This window comes from Stylophora pistillata, chromosome 4 (genome assembly GCF_964205215.1).
Source record: "Stylophora pistillata chromosome 4, jaStyPist1.2, whole genome shotgun sequence".
In the NCBI taxonomy this organism is placed as follows: domain Eukaryota; kingdom Metazoa; phylum Cnidaria; class Anthozoa; order Scleractinia; family Pocilloporidae; genus Stylophora; species Stylophora pistillata.
The window spans coordinates 43,541,006-43,555,951 of record NC_142522.1 but is presented as its reverse complement, the minus strand read 5'-3'; the positions used below and the strand labels follow the sequence as shown (position 1 = coordinate 43,555,951).

The 14,946-nt window shown below is 37.7% G+C and overlaps 2 protein-coding genes and 1 long non-coding RNA gene across 3 annotated transcripts in view; 2 read left to right on the top strand and 1 right to left on the bottom strand.

Moving 5' to 3' along the window:
* The window catches only part of LOC111339449 (medium-chain specific acyl-CoA dehydrogenase, mitochondrial), an 11,250-nt gene extending 11,115 nt beyond the window's left edge, over positions 1-135 (top strand). Inside the window, exon 17 of the mRNA XM_022946110.2 lies at positions 1-135. This exon is cut by the window's left edge and continues 592 nt beyond it. The gene's annotated coding sequence lies outside the window, so the exon portion shown is untranslated.
* Positions 1-13,975, bottom strand: part of LOC148733880 (uncharacterized) — a 14,374-nt gene extending 399 nt beyond the window's left edge. The window contains exons 1-2 of the long non-coding RNA XR_015999996.1: positions 12,819-13,975; positions 1-8,587 (exon numbers count right to left, since the gene is read on the bottom strand). The exon at positions 1-8,587 is cut by the window's left edge and continues 399 nt beyond it. This is a non-coding gene — a long non-coding RNA (uncharacterized LOC148733880). The remainder of the gene's footprint in view (positions 8,588-12,818) is intronic.
* On the top strand, positions 8,405-11,152 carry LOC111339450 (uncharacterized). The gene is made up of 2 exons (XM_022946111.2): positions 8,405-8,514; positions 9,976-11,152. Exons 1-2 carry the CDS (start codon positions 8,427-8,429, stop codon positions 10,842-10,844), a joined length of 957 nt encoding a protein of 318 aa, XP_022801846.1. The 5' UTR covers positions 8,405-8,426; the 3' UTR covers positions 10,845-11,152.
* Positions 13,976-14,946: the final 971 nt, after the last annotated feature.

The following is a 14,946-nucleotide window of genomic DNA, read 5'->3' as shown; positions in this document are numbered from 1 at the left end:
TAAGAATCACTTTTCATTCAAGAGGTTGTTTACGTTTCTCATAGGTGTAGACATTTGCTGTAAGGTCCTCATTAAGTTCAGCCTTTTTAAGTTTGTAGATCATTGAGGGTAACGTCGTGAGTTCAAATAAACTGCGTCTCATAACCGCAGTTCACACATATGTTTCATATGTTTGTTGTTGTTTGATTTATCATCTACGGGTTTATATCGAATTAATTTGATGGCCTGCTCCCAGTTGGCTTGTTAGCTCAATTGGTAGAGCGCTGCACTAGTATCGCAGAGGTCAGTGGTTCGAATCCCATACAGGCCTGAAATTTTTTTCAGGTCTGATTTCCACTATTGCTCAAATAGTGCTTTACTGCGAAGGATCGTTCTCATATACGGTTCAAAAACTATGTTAGATATAGTTTTTCCTGGTTATTATCCTGGCTGGCGAATTACAAAATTTTGATGAATTCGTGAGTTTGTTTGATTATATGTGGACGAATCCCCAAAATATCACACATGGTGGGTTTCTACTTCAAATTTCTACCAAAGCCTATTCATTGACTTTTTCAACATCAAACGGAACCACAGACGGAATGGCTCCCACTAGCAAATTGCAATGTTTATAACAATACCAAAACAATGGTAATTTTTATAGCGGTTTTGCTATAAATACCCAAAAGCGCTTTAAAGAGAGTACGTAGTAAAATAGAATTAAAAAACCTGAGACAGGATTTACAAGCTCATCGCTAGCGTAAAAACTAAAATTAATTATTTCTAAAGGTAAATATTTTTGAAATATTGAAATATATAATAACTCTAAAGGATTGGTATACGTCTCTCGAGAAAGATACATATTCGAATGTTTTTCAAGACGGTCTTAAGTATCATCTAATCGTACGTCCTTTGGTAAAGAATTCCAAAGAGATGGTCCCGATACCGAAAAGGATGCGTAACTAAACGAACGTAAATTATAATTGGTAATTCAGTCATATATCCTTTACACAGTTCGTTCTTTTATTGGTAACCAGTGGAGTTTAAACAGAAGCGGTGTTGTGTAATCCCTTTTGGGTGTGCAGGTAATATCTCGTGCTGCCGCATTCCGGACATTTTGCAGTCGCTCTAAAGATTATCTGATGAAACATATAACAACGCATTGCTATAATCTAGTCTCGTGGTAACATGAGCATGTACGAGAGTTTCTGCCGTGTAACCCTTTTCTAGCAAGCCACGCATATATGGGAGTCATAACACCCACTACTGTTATTATTTGTTTCTTGTTGAAATATTAAAAGACAACATTATGTAAGTGTGTACATTGCAAGGCTGTTTGATGCGACACCGATTGCAGCCTAGAACAGCCACAATGATTCCCGATTTCCATTGCAGTGAACCGTTCATATAACAACAAATCCCAGAAATCCAGCATTCTGCTCCAAGAGCAACAGTGAAAAAGTGTCGATCTTTAAAGATAAAAACTTGCTCAAGAAATCAAAAGGTTGCATTCAAAACACACCTCAGGGCCAGATCTTGCTGTTTGGTTGGAAAATGCCTTCTCACTTTATCCGCTAGCCCTTGCTCTTCCTTTTGACGAAAGCTAGTGTCCCAAACACAACCTTTGCCTCATTAATGGCCGAAAAGAGTTCTGGGAAATTCCACCACAACTCGAGAGGGCAACACCTCACATTTCCATTCTAACAAATTATTAGAATCGTGTCGGGCCACCCAGTCCTACCAGCAAAATATCTTATCGATCGAGACTTTTACACTCAAAACTGGCCCAAAAAGCCTTGGTAGGTCCTGGTAGCCATCCACAGATGGGCCAGAGACACGACTTCGCTTGTGAACTCGCCAAGCTTGCATGAAAGCATTTTGGCGGTCCAGTCTACATGAAACCACCTCTCACCTCTGTTTTCTTTCAGAGGCTTGCCTCTACCCACATTCCAGCTTAATGATGCTGTCCTGAGGGCTTCTGTAGAGGGAAAATGGCTCGAAAAACTCTTATAACCGCGAGAAAACGAATCGATTTGAACGCATCCAAACACGAGCGGGTGATTTAGGTCACGTGACCCCAAAGTCTGAACCCACGGTGTCTCAAAACCGCAGGTATTGTAAGGGATACTTCACATAACGACAAACAAAGTGAGCTTAAGTTTTGTATGGCCAAATTTTACGATTTGTTGCCAGCTGGGAAAGGGCTGAGTGCTGAGATATTTTCATATTTTACTAATCTTTCCCAAGTGGTTAAAGGTTGACTTGGACATATTTATTATGTTTTCTTCCCTCAAAAGAAAGGTTTGACACCTGGCGATCCCACCTACGTATTTCCTCGTGTTTATCAATGCTTATTTTATCCCTCCAACAGCTCAGTAAAAACGATTTCTTCTTCCGCTGACAACAACCTCTCCAGACATAGTAATTTGTTCGTTAAACACGCAAATAAGTGTGAAAAAAGGTTGTGTACACGTAAGTATGAATGAGGGATTTTATTGACGGGTATTACTAGGCGATCTACAGCTAATTTTGTATTACTTTGAGACCAATATTACGCGATGACGATTTCACAATAAACCCGAATGCCAGGAAGGCAACATTATCTAGAACCATCTCTGATAATGCAGCGACGATCTTTCTCCAAAATCGTTTTTTAGACATCAAAACAACCTTTCGCCGTATATTTCCTTCTGGCATCCTGCAATTTTTGACCTCTCAGCCTACCGATCCCAGAGGTCTTTGCGCAAACACTAGGATCCGATTACCGGCAACCGCATTATTGCCAGTTCACAGCGCAAGTACGAGCCCGCTGATATACAACGTAGAGCAGTGGCGTGCAGAAATTCGAAACCAGTACCCACACCCTCTCCGTCTGATTGAAGAAGTCTACACTCCCAGACAAATTTATTCGAACACTTACTGCATTCCCAGCCTTCTCAATGTTGGTCCCCGAAATAGCATGTGAAAACTGGCAATTGAAAACGTAAGAATAAGCAGAGGGGTGAAAGAAAAGCGCAAATCGTGCTTCAGAGAGTTGTTCGAAGAATGATGTCTGAAAGTGTGACTGCACACGTTAGTTCAAAGTTATCGCGACTTGCACTCGACGACGCCCCTTCAGTGTTTCTATTTTGTTCTGGTAAACTTCAAACGATGAACCCCAAGTTTAGTTAAGAAGCTGTGAAACGCTGCTTTATTCTCAAAAAAGGTAATTGATAATAACACATGGGCCGATGGCTGTTATAAGGAACAATTTCACTGTGAAGGAGAGGAAAAAATAAGTAAAAGACCGAGGAAGGAGAAAAATAACGTTGTACGCACACGAGGTTCTTGTAGTCCCTTTTCGGGTTCGGCACATCCAGCATTTCCTCCCCAAAGCTGAAAATTTGCCATTGACTTCAAATAACATTTGATGTCGAAAATATGTTATCTATTATAATTGCCTATCTGCGCTTCCCCATCATTCTCCGCAGTGTAGCAATAGAAAATGTAAGTCACTGGCTCTTTCGATATGTTTCCATGGCTAAGCGTTTTGATCGATTGAAACATTGAGTTATTTATCCATATAGTAAATGGGGTAGCAATGCAGCTAGAGTATCAGGAAATAAAGATGTTGAATATAGTTCTCAGTGGAACTGAGACAACAGTTATTTTTGACCCACACGTGGTAATCATAGCTGGCATAAAGTTATGTTGTATTAGCATCCCCAAAATTGATTGTCAGTCGTTTCTTTTTCTTTTAGACAAAATTAAGCCTCGCCACACAATGAAATTGCAAATAGGAAACCATATAGAAACAAATATGATTAATATTCGAAGAGTGTTATTTTCGACAATACACCTGTCAAGAAAAAAAAGAGGGTAAATCGAATCAGCAGTCTTATGAGATTCTGTAGCAACTGAAATGTGCAATGAAATGTGATAGGCTGTAAGGTAGGCGTTCTTTTGATGTCATAACACGTGTCGCTAACAGAGATAACTGCATGTCCAAATGCATGTGTATGCTTTACAAAAATACATATCCCATTATTACCTAAACGAGTACTAAAAAAACATCAGCGATCAATCATAAAAACATATTGAACAAATGGGCTTTAAGAGCCTCCTAAAGCGTCACTTATCTTTACGTATCTCTCTCGTTTGGGTGACTATTCAGTTTTCTTTTTTTTTTTTAGCATGGAATTGCCAGCGTTCAACAAAAGGTTTGATAATTCACGTGTTTTTAGGGGCGGATATCTTTTCATCTGAGGAACCGCCCCTTTGGTATCGTTTCTATGATGAAATAAAACGTGGTGGATTTCCTCCGCGGCTCGAGCTACGTGATTACAGTAAAGTCATCAAAACACTCTTTATGTTTATCGAACATACCAACTTCCAATTTTGTCAACTCTATGGAAACAATTTTTCTGTAGCAAATCAGCCTAAATGGAAATCGTTTGTAAAAACACATCAGGCGAAATTTTTTTTATCCGTACGGGCTGATCAGTGCTCGCTTAAAGCGCCCCGTAAATACATGAATATTTTTATTAAAACTGAATACACCACCCGCTGCACACATGAGCGAAAGGTTCTCCCAACTCATGTGCCACATTTCATTGTAAATAAAGAGACCTTTCAAATTCTAAAAGAGAACTTGCAATTGAATTATAAATTACATCAGTCTGTGAATTTTGTTTACACAATTTCTGAATGTAAGCAATATAACACTGAGTTGATTTAAAGAACACCTAGCGAGATCTACAGTTCCTATGAATGATTTAATCCGATGATAACAACTGTGTCGGCTACCTTGAAACAAAGAACACCATTCTGGTTTTTTTCTATACGTGACCAAGAATAAGAGATAAATTTTCAAAAAGGAAACACTACTGGTGGTGTATAGGAAATTGCACAAACGATTTGTTCGAACTGAGTTTTATGAAGAACTGACACTATAGCTACCCTTTTCGCATAAATTTTCCAATGAAGAGGAACTTAAAAATCTTTAATTTCTTTCCCTTTGCTAGCCAAATTTCATTCTTATCGATGAAGCTAAACCCAAACAAAATGTTTTTGAAAGAAAGCATCTGAGATTATAGTCTCAGAGCAATTAGATGAAATGTTTGTCAGAAGTTAACTATACATGCCTATCGTAAGAAGGGAAGTTGTCTTAGATCTAAGTTATGTTCAAACAAGCAACTATCCTTACACAAGAGATTGACTACATGGGATAACGTTTTAAAACGTTTTGGCAAATTTGTTCTAATTAACAGTCCCTTAATCTCGGGAGGGGCTGTTTAAGGTACTGTCGATAGGAAACAAGCTGTTTTTTTCACGTCTGTTGATGATTTTTCAGTGTTTAGAGAAAACAAGTCTGTTCCCAACTGTATTTTCTAACTACAAAACAAAGCACTCAAACGCCGAACAAAAGAAAAAAGTATCGCTAAAAAAAGCTTTCTCTTTGTAAAAGAATCTATAAATAATTTTTATTTTCAATTATTTGTACGACGTGTTCTTGAACTTGTTATCGAACTGAGAAAAACCTTCCAATTTTTTTTTATCTCTAGAAGAATCAAAATTCAAAAGAGAATAAAAACACCAAATTTTAAACACATTTTCTCTGCGACGGGTATATTCAGTTATTTGGAACAATATGTTAACACTACACAGCCTACTGATAGGGCATTTAACACCTAATTACTCAGAAAACCACCTTTGCGTTTATAGGAGGACAAGTTGTATTTCCCAGTTTTGGTTAAGCCGAAACTGTTTCTTCTGCCAAAGCGGTTAATCACTGTCGCGTTAATTTTTTAACTGGTGAAAATTGACTGAGAAACAAGATCACTCGGAAAAAATTGATCACAACAGTTGAAGGAGATTCCATTCAAAGACCTTAGAAAAGCGTTCAATGAGTTAATGTTCTTGACGTATTCTCATTTAAATTAAGAGACATCGCACAAGAAACACACGTGGAGAAGTTGGTTTTGTTTAAACAAGAGTTGAACAACTGAAGAAAAACCCATTCAGCGGTAAAAACATCCTGTAATTGAAATGATATCTTTCAATGCCTACTTACAAAACAAAACAAAACGAAAAATATATATCACCATGATATTTGTTTTGTAAGTTTATAAAAGTGGGTAAAATCATAAAATGACCTACAATTTATCAGAGGCTATGGTATACAGACATCACCAGACGCAAACAATAAAAGCTGATTGTGAATCACTTCTTACTGTATCTGGAACACGTAACGTTGTGTTGTTTGCTTTGAGGGGGTGACTTTCCTTGTGTTCATTAGATAGCTATCTGTATCCCGTTTGGTCAAATTGTCTCACTGGAAACTTCACCGCAAGTGAAAGTTTATGAGAAGTGGTTCAAGCTTGAATGAAAAAATTACAGGACATTATTATCCTTTTCTAGACCACAATGATTCCCCGCTATGCGTTTCTTTATCTTTAACAAAATTTACTTGCTCATATTGTTTTCAAGCAAATTCCGCCCTTTCAAAAAAAATAGTATTTGCCGATTAGAACGATTCTGTTGTGTAACACAGATAACATCAAAATTTTGAGATAAAGAGCTACTAAATTACAGCAAACGACGGTTTTTGTGCATGAAACCGAACTGTAGCACGAACTGTAGTAAATGGGACGAGAGTGAAGCTAACGTAGTAGGATTTACAGCGATTTGTTTTGCGGCATGTATTTTCACTTTGCAATAAAAACTGAAAACAATTTGAAGAAGACTCTGTTTTCCAATGAGCTTTCGCTCGAAAATGGTAATAAAAAACCACGCTGTCCTTTTTGGAACTAAAGCACGAGTCACTATTGATGAGGAATTTGAGCGGCACACAGTGATGCATCGCAATTCCACCGGTTTGCAGTTGATAAGAACCATTAAACACAGGTCACACCAGAGAAACACCTTTGAACATCACTCTGGCTTCCAAATTTCGCCTGTTTATATGACAATATTCAGGAAAGTTAGAGTTTCTTCGGCGACCCTTCAGTTTGTGAAAGAAGGCACAATAAGCCACAAGCAGTCTCTCTGAACAAAAGGGAAGATGCATTTCCCACACACACAGAACTCAGAGAGTTATTTATCTTAACACTGTACTCTTTGAAAGTGTGTCTGATTACAGAGAGTGATTCACGAGCATTTTTTTGGTTACTTAGCGATGCTAAAACACAAAGACCGGTATACTTGCTCAAAGAAAAGCTCACCACCGCTTCTAAATTAGTGCTGAAAGAACTTATCCTTTTCAGAATTCAGCCCCGTGAGCATACTTTTAAATACGTGGTTTGACCACCGCAGAAGTAAGAGAACTGATCAAGAAAACTTGTAAAGCAAGCATGAACCAAGAGAATGTAGTAACTAAGTGATCTTTTTCGAAATGGATTGTAATCAGAGAAACCCTCTTCCATTGGTTTGTTACAAGCAGAAATGCTAAGTGGTAACAAAAGATCGATTTCACTTCCCGCGAATGTGCCTTTGCAATTAAACACTGCTGTTGTCCAATTTGTGAGGGAAGGAAACTGAAATTCTGGTTGTATTATTATGTTTTCGATATGGTTTTTAAAGTGGTCTACTTTTTCAAAACTCGAACACAATTCCACCTGCCACATCACAGAGCAAGGTGTATGTGAGCAGACAGTAAAGGATATGCAGTCTTTTTACACACAGACACACAGACACACAGACACACACACACGCTCGCACGCACACACACACAAGCAAAAACAAGTTATTCCACAATTCGCCACGAAATTTCTCATTTTGAAAATGCAAGGGAAGAAGTGATTTTTCGAGTTACTGTTATGGAAAGAGAAAACTGCAGAAACAAACTCCAATTTGAGAAGGATTTATCCAATCTTAATCCAATAATAGCTAGCAGGAAAAAAGATTCGAAAATCTCTACAGATCACCGCTTTCTCAATACTTTTAATTTCCGACTGAGCAGTTTAACACAAAAGAAGCTTTTAAACATCAAAATAACATTAATGTTTAGTCTTTTGCTAGAAAATTTAACGCTTATGGAATCAAGGTGAAAAAGGTCCTACGAAATTGTGTTTAAATAGCTATTGTCCGCTTTCTCCATCTGTTTACCACTGGTTTGTTTCAGGATAGTTATGATAATCGCTTAAACAAAACAAATGTCTCATTTCAAAATTTGCAAGAAAAAGGGAGATTGTATGCATATTCTCTGCGACGAAAAAATAAGTTTTTCCCATCACAGAGACAAATACGTCGCAAGAAAGTTGGAGAAATAGTTCGACCTGCCACTAAATGGGTTCGTCAAAAATTAGTCCGGAACACTTCGAGGCACCCAGAGCAACCTGTCACAAAAAGGTATCCAAATGAAAAGAAACTAATTAAACTCCAATTTACATATTTGCAGAGGACTTTTAAAAGCGGCCCTTGTAATTGTCTGTCATTTCCAAGACGGTTTTCAGAATCAGAGGGGCAGCATGCCGCGATCATTTCTGGTGAGGGCAAGACAAACTAACTCTCCTTCCTTGGAGAAACGTCAAGATTCAACTCAGCCAAAACTTTCAGGTGAGTGAGTCGTGTTTTCACGCAGCTAGCGTAAAATTGGCCTTTTTTTGTCCAGTTTAGCCTTTTTTTAGTCCTGAAATGATCAAGAAGTGAAAAAATGACTTTAACATGTTGATTGTTCGCAAGAGGCTGCGATATTTAAATACCAGCCTCGAGATACTAAATTGAGCGGGATAAATCGAGTTGCACAAGCTTACACCACAAGGAGAGAGGATTTGCAAATCACGTAGGAAGAACTCTCAACCCTTAGGATTACTCTTCCTAGCGAGAAAAACGATCGTCGCAGAAAGTGACCTCTCGTTGGAAGAGTTCTGACTGCCAACTGTTTTTAAATAGCACTATACAAATCATTGGAGTATTTGAGCTCTTTTAGCAGCGATATTTGCTCGTTTGCGCCTTCAGCAAGGGTCGATGTCTCTTAGTCACGAAAAGTTGTTTAAGATATCTTTAATCCGCAAATCTTCTTATTATTTAACGAGTTTCGAAAAGAGACTACTGCAATCAAATGAAAACTGCAACATGTTGTTTTTTGGAAGAGATAATCTTTGCTTATTATTTGGAGATCGGTAAAAATGAGATCATATATGTGCGAAATACAGCCATTATTTTCTTAACCCGCTAATCTGTTCGCCCATCCATTAAATTCGCCTATCCAGTGAAAAAAACTTTCAAAACCTACGAAAATGAATTCGCCTTAAAGAAGGGATACTTTGTGTTATTTCAACAAAAGCTAAGTGAGAACTCTGCGCTTTTTTAGTCACCAAGCAAAGCTTTTGTAAGTTTTGAACAGATTGTGCAGAGGGAATCTTTTCCACGAATCTTTTACATGTTGTCTATAAATGACTAATTTCAACCGATTTTAACGACCTTGACTGCCATGCCCGCGGGGTTAAAACCGATCAAGGTGAAATATTGTGCAACAAGGACTGAAATAACGATAATGATGATGTAAACCTGTTCGGATCCTTGCGTTTAGAACATTATTGTGAGAAACACGGAAAAGAGCAAATAGTACAAGATTTAGCGATCTGTGGAGAGATTTCCTAATAAAGCCAACCTTGGCTAATTCGAGGCTCAATCCGTGAACGAACCTCTTTATCATTCGCGCATATTCTCTTTTTTCTCTTTTGGAGATATGAATTTATTCCGATGCTTGAAAGTCAAAACCAAATTTCTCCTCGGTATTTCTTTGATCTAGAAAATGGAATTGAATTTGGTCAAACTCCGCTTGAGCGTACGTGAGAACATTTGATACCATATAAAGGTGTCTTTCAAATGCGCTATATCTGCGGTTACTTGGTAGCCCATTACGCCAACAGCTATGCGCAATGGGTTTGGTGTTGCTTTCATGAGAATTGATATCACTTTACAATTTTTTTCTTTTAAAGGAAAAATACCCATTCTCTCTGAAAACTCACAGTTTTTATGATAATAATCATACCAAGTCGCTTTCTCTTGCAGAAGTTAAAACAGAGAAGGGACCTCCCGTTGTTGACAAAGCATTCGAAACAGGCTTCAATGTCACCTCTTCTGCTGAAAATTTATCTTTAAACCTCGCTCAAGAAACAAGCCATCGTCCATGCATCCCTTTACCAACGCTTCCCCAACGGCATGGTGTAGACTACTTTGATTCAAAGTTCCCGTTTGCTCTTCCCAGAGCGCTTCCTTTTCCTCTGGCACCATCGTCGCCTTTGGTGTTAAGGCCTGTGCCGCGTTACGGTGGACTACCGTTCCCTTACAGCTGCCCAAGTCTCGCCGTAAACCCAGACCCATTTCCTTATCGTCATTTCCCTCGACAGTCGCCATTTCTCCAGAGAGGCTTCACTGGTCAAGAGTCCTTCTTTGCTCCGACAAGAGTAACAGAGTACCGCGATCCCATTCCGGGTTTAGGCGATGCTTTTGGGCGTCGGGAAAGGGCGGATAGCGAGGATATCACCTCAGAAGAGCCAACCTCCTTAAAAACCAAGGTCTATAAATGCCAAGAATGTGGGAAAGAGTTTAAGAGACCTTCAAGCCTCTCGACACACAAACTTATTCATTCTGATCACAAGCCTTATTCATGCAGTTACTGCGGAAAAAATTTCCTCCGCAAATCCGACATGAAAAAGCATACGTTGATGCACACTGGGGTGAAGCCATTTCAGTGTAAGCAATGTGGAAAGGTTTTCAGTCAATCTTCTAACATGCTTACACACATGAGGCGGCATACTGGTATTAAACCCTTCCCCTGCAAAATTTGCGGTAGAAGGTTCTACAGAAAAGTTGATGTTCGTCGGCATACTATGAGGCATGAGTACAGATCAAGTTTGGAAGACGAAAACACCAAGTGAACTCCTATAAGCAGCTAAAGAACACTTCTAGAAATTACATTGAGTTTTTGAGAACCTAGGGATTGTCTGCATATCAACTATATATTTATTTAATAGCCTCAAACATATTACAAACGAAAAGTTATGAAATCAAGCTTGCTTTTAAATATATACCTCTGATAGGAATTAAGGACCATCCTCTTATTTCATTGTAAAAGAGAAAAGTTGTTCCCGTTATAGAAAATTGAACACTTATTCAGAACAATTTGTTAAAGAAGCGTCAATGGTTTTAGCATGAGACAAAGAACAATTAAAGATAATCAAACTTATTTGGGTATGCTATATTCAACTTCTTCCAGACGGGTGTTTTTGTTTGCCACGCAGCACCTAGCGTCGCCGTCATTGATCTCTAATAAACGAAATATTTCAATCACCTTTTACTTTCTTTATCTTTCAAAAAAGATAAAAGGGAACCTTGGGGAGAACTTCCGAACTTTAACTGCGCTTACGAAGTCTTAATCGTACATAATAGTGAGGTCAAAGCAAAATAATATACCATAAATATTTATTATGACTTGGTTTTTGTTCAAAGCGGTGCTAAAACTTAATTTGAATTCAAACTGTGCTTTTGAGCATGAGTAGCAGGTAACACGTTGACTTAATGTAAATTACGCTAGAAATGAGAATTAAGATCAGTTATTAATGTTTTCTGAACAAAACCGCCGACGATAACATGTCATAATGGCTTGAAAAGATATCATCTTATGTTTGACGCGGGCACTAAGAGGGAAGACTTTTTAGGGAAATGTAGCGTTCAATAACATTCTGCAAAAGGGTTGTTTGTCCTTAGAGAGAGGATCAGCACTATTCTGTAAACAAACGTAATGATAAGTGATAATACCGTTCAAATAACAGGTGGATTGGAACGTCAGGTAAATTGAGGTTGTTTCTATTGCTCGAGATAAAGCAAAATTCGAACTTAATTGTTAGCAAAGCAACGAAAATAACTTGATTCCATTATTATGGTTTACAGTATACCGTAAACTGGGATACATGTGGAAATGTTTAGCTGTATAACTTGAATAATTTGATTAAACAAAGAGAGACCATACTCTTTTCAATCTGTTCCTTGAAAATGGGGATATCTATTGATTGATTGTATTCATCCTGAGTGGCCAAAAAATGCCAATTACGAATCAATCCCTTTTAAATTTGTCGCAAGAGTAGAAGTGAATCAGTGCTTAATATCAATATGCGAGACAAATTTTGGATCATGGTCTCCGGCCGGTCCTGTACATAAAAAGCCCTCAACATGCAGAAATATTTGTTTCCTAGACTGGGAAAAAAGTAAGGCAAACGTGAGCGGTTCCTAAGATACCAAAGGCACTTGAAAACACTTCACCAGACTCGCACTAATGAGAAAATGCCTGCTTTATCTCTTTGAATATTTATCCCTTGCTTTAAATTTTCTAAATTGGAGTTGAATTTTCATAACTTTTGTAAATAGAGTTTTCTCAGGCCAGTAGAAAAATACAGTGATACAGATTCTCATTTGTTATATTTTCCATGAATGACAATCATCACACCGAGACATCACAGAGTTGGTTTTCTTACCACCAAGAACGAAATTATTAAAAAAGTAAACAAATTAACGCTGTACACCAACGTTTATTCAATGTATTTAAGTGACATTATATTGAGAATTTTTTGTTCTTTGGTTATTTTTTTGTTTTGCTTTGTTTGACTTTTCTTTTTTTCTCTAGCATGTGTCGAACATTGAGACATAAAATTGGCGTTATTCTTGTTCTACAGGAAGGATGTTTTTCACTCTGTAAAAACCAGGGTCAGCATTAGGTTTAGATTTAAAATCTTGAAAATTAAACACCCAATTTTACAAAGATATTAAACAAAACAACCAATAAAATTTTAAACTTTGATATACAATCGGGAGAGAAATACCGAGTTAAATATACAAAATTCGACCGATATCCTCACCCAAAACTGCACTCAATCGAGATTAAAGTCCACAGAAAATCGTCTGGTACCCGCTGCCGATGATATTCTGCAACAGAACAACTCATTGAAAACATTCGTTTCCTAGTAACAAGAACACGTCCCACGGGAATGTAATTTACATGGACCACCACCTGCTATTATTTCGCGAAGAGGACATCCTAGTTTCGTGATCACAAATGTCGGAATCTTACCCTCAAACAATAGTGAGAAAGACAGCCGTTTTGATAACAAATCCCTTTTGCTATTATTTCATAGTTTTTCAATGAAAAGAAACGTGCTGAATTCTTCAAACTTTCCGACGTTGTGAATTGAGTATGAGATAAGGTCGCGGCTCAGTGAAATCAATTGCACAGCCATCAGCATAAATAAGTTTCAAAAACCGTAACTAGCTGGTACAACGTCGCGTTATGAACGTTGAACAGAAATCTTTTAAAAGAAAACAATATAATATGACTTTTACGAACTCGCAAAAGGGACTGAAAACTCTCTCTATGAGTACAAATTGTATTTATTTAGCCTTGCTTACTTCTGCTATTGCAAATTGAGCAATAACACTATTTTACATATTGATTTTGAATACAAGGGAGTTTTGTCTCACCAACTGTGTTTTAAATGTCAGTTAATAAGACAGAAGTGACGGTTCTCTTTAAATAGGATTCCAGTCTGCTTAAAACAAGCAAATAAATTTCCGCATGCGGGAACGTCCACCTTTGAAACAATGTTTCTTTTTCAGCGTCAATTCTTTGAAAGCCTCATAAATATGTGAGAGACCTCATGCGAACAAGACTTCTCGATAGTTCTGCCTTGAAACATGCGGATTCAAAACAGGTCCTGAACAAAATTTTTCCTTTTAAATTCGCTGTCGAATGATAAAAGAGGAAGGCAGATTCTAAGTGGGATCCCCTTTGCTGTTTAATGGGTTCACATCATATTGAATAAAAGAACAAGCACTATTTTTTCAAGACAAGAGGCGGTGTCAAATTTCCACGGGCTTTGAAACCAGTTTTAAGTTGCGCACAGACCAGAAATTATTACTCTCGGGCGAACCCCGAGGGTTAGTGCAGCTGTGTTCCCTTGGGAAAATTGTAATTATGGTCATCATCAAAGCGATGACAGTATCAGTTTTAAATCTTACCGCCCTATCTCGGCCCCTCAATCACATACAATCACATACAATCACATACAATCACATACAATGAATTACAATAAGAAAAGTTAGGTTGCTCCTAATGTCTTTCATGACAAATTACATGCCATGCTAATGGCGATCTGTGATTTATTACAGCTGTTGTTGAATGGTTTTTTAGAAACATGAGAAATAATAGAAATAATTTGTAGCACAAATGACTCAAATTCCCGCTTTTCTGAATTTAACAAAAAGAAATTTATAATTAAACGAGGCTCTTTCCCGAGCTCAAATAATATTTTTCACTGAAGAGATCCCGAACTTCGCATGAAGAAACAAGATATGAATCCTAACAGATTTCCACCTCAGATCTTGTAATTTCGCCGTCAGAAGCTCTTGCGTCAAGCTACGGGGAAGTCGTAGCCATATACGTGCATCCATGAAATACCTGCTGTCAACCACTTTTGTGCGACTCAGGATTACGACATGCGACCATGGATCTGAAAGGTCTTCCTCATTGAAGACTCGCATTTTTTCCTCCTCTTAAGCTCTTATCAAATATGAAATCTCTTTTTTTTTCCCTTTCTTAGGAACGAATTCGGTTTTCTTATGTTCTTACTCTCTGTTGGCACTTAAGAGATGGGCAAAAAGATTTCTTTGTTCCATTTAGTTATCATCAATAGGTTTTAGATCAATTTGTGCTAAACTGAAAAGGAAGCTTCAAGAATGCTATGCTGTGTTTGAGTTTTCCTCTTTGCTTTTATCATTAAAGCCACATTAAGCTAGCCAAAGGTATTTGATATTGATATTTCAAATCACTGTCAAACCGATCTGTACACATGTTTCTAGCTTGCATCTTTTTCCTCAACAACGCCGATTTTATTCCATTGAAACAAACTAGAATATGAACAAACACGGCCTCCAAACACTTAAACCCCAATTCAATTAAGCAAGTTGTTTTGTACAGAGAAGCGCGCAAAT

Coding starts and splice junctions, on each gene's coding strand:
- LOC111339450 (XM_022946111.2), top strand. CDS start 8,427: ATGCCGCGATCATTTCTGGTGAGGGCAAGACAAACTAACTCTCCTTCC. Junction 8,515..9,975: donor AACTCAGCCAAAACTTTCAG/GTGAGTGAGTCG, acceptor TTTCTCTTGCAG/AAGTTAAAACAGAGAAGGGA.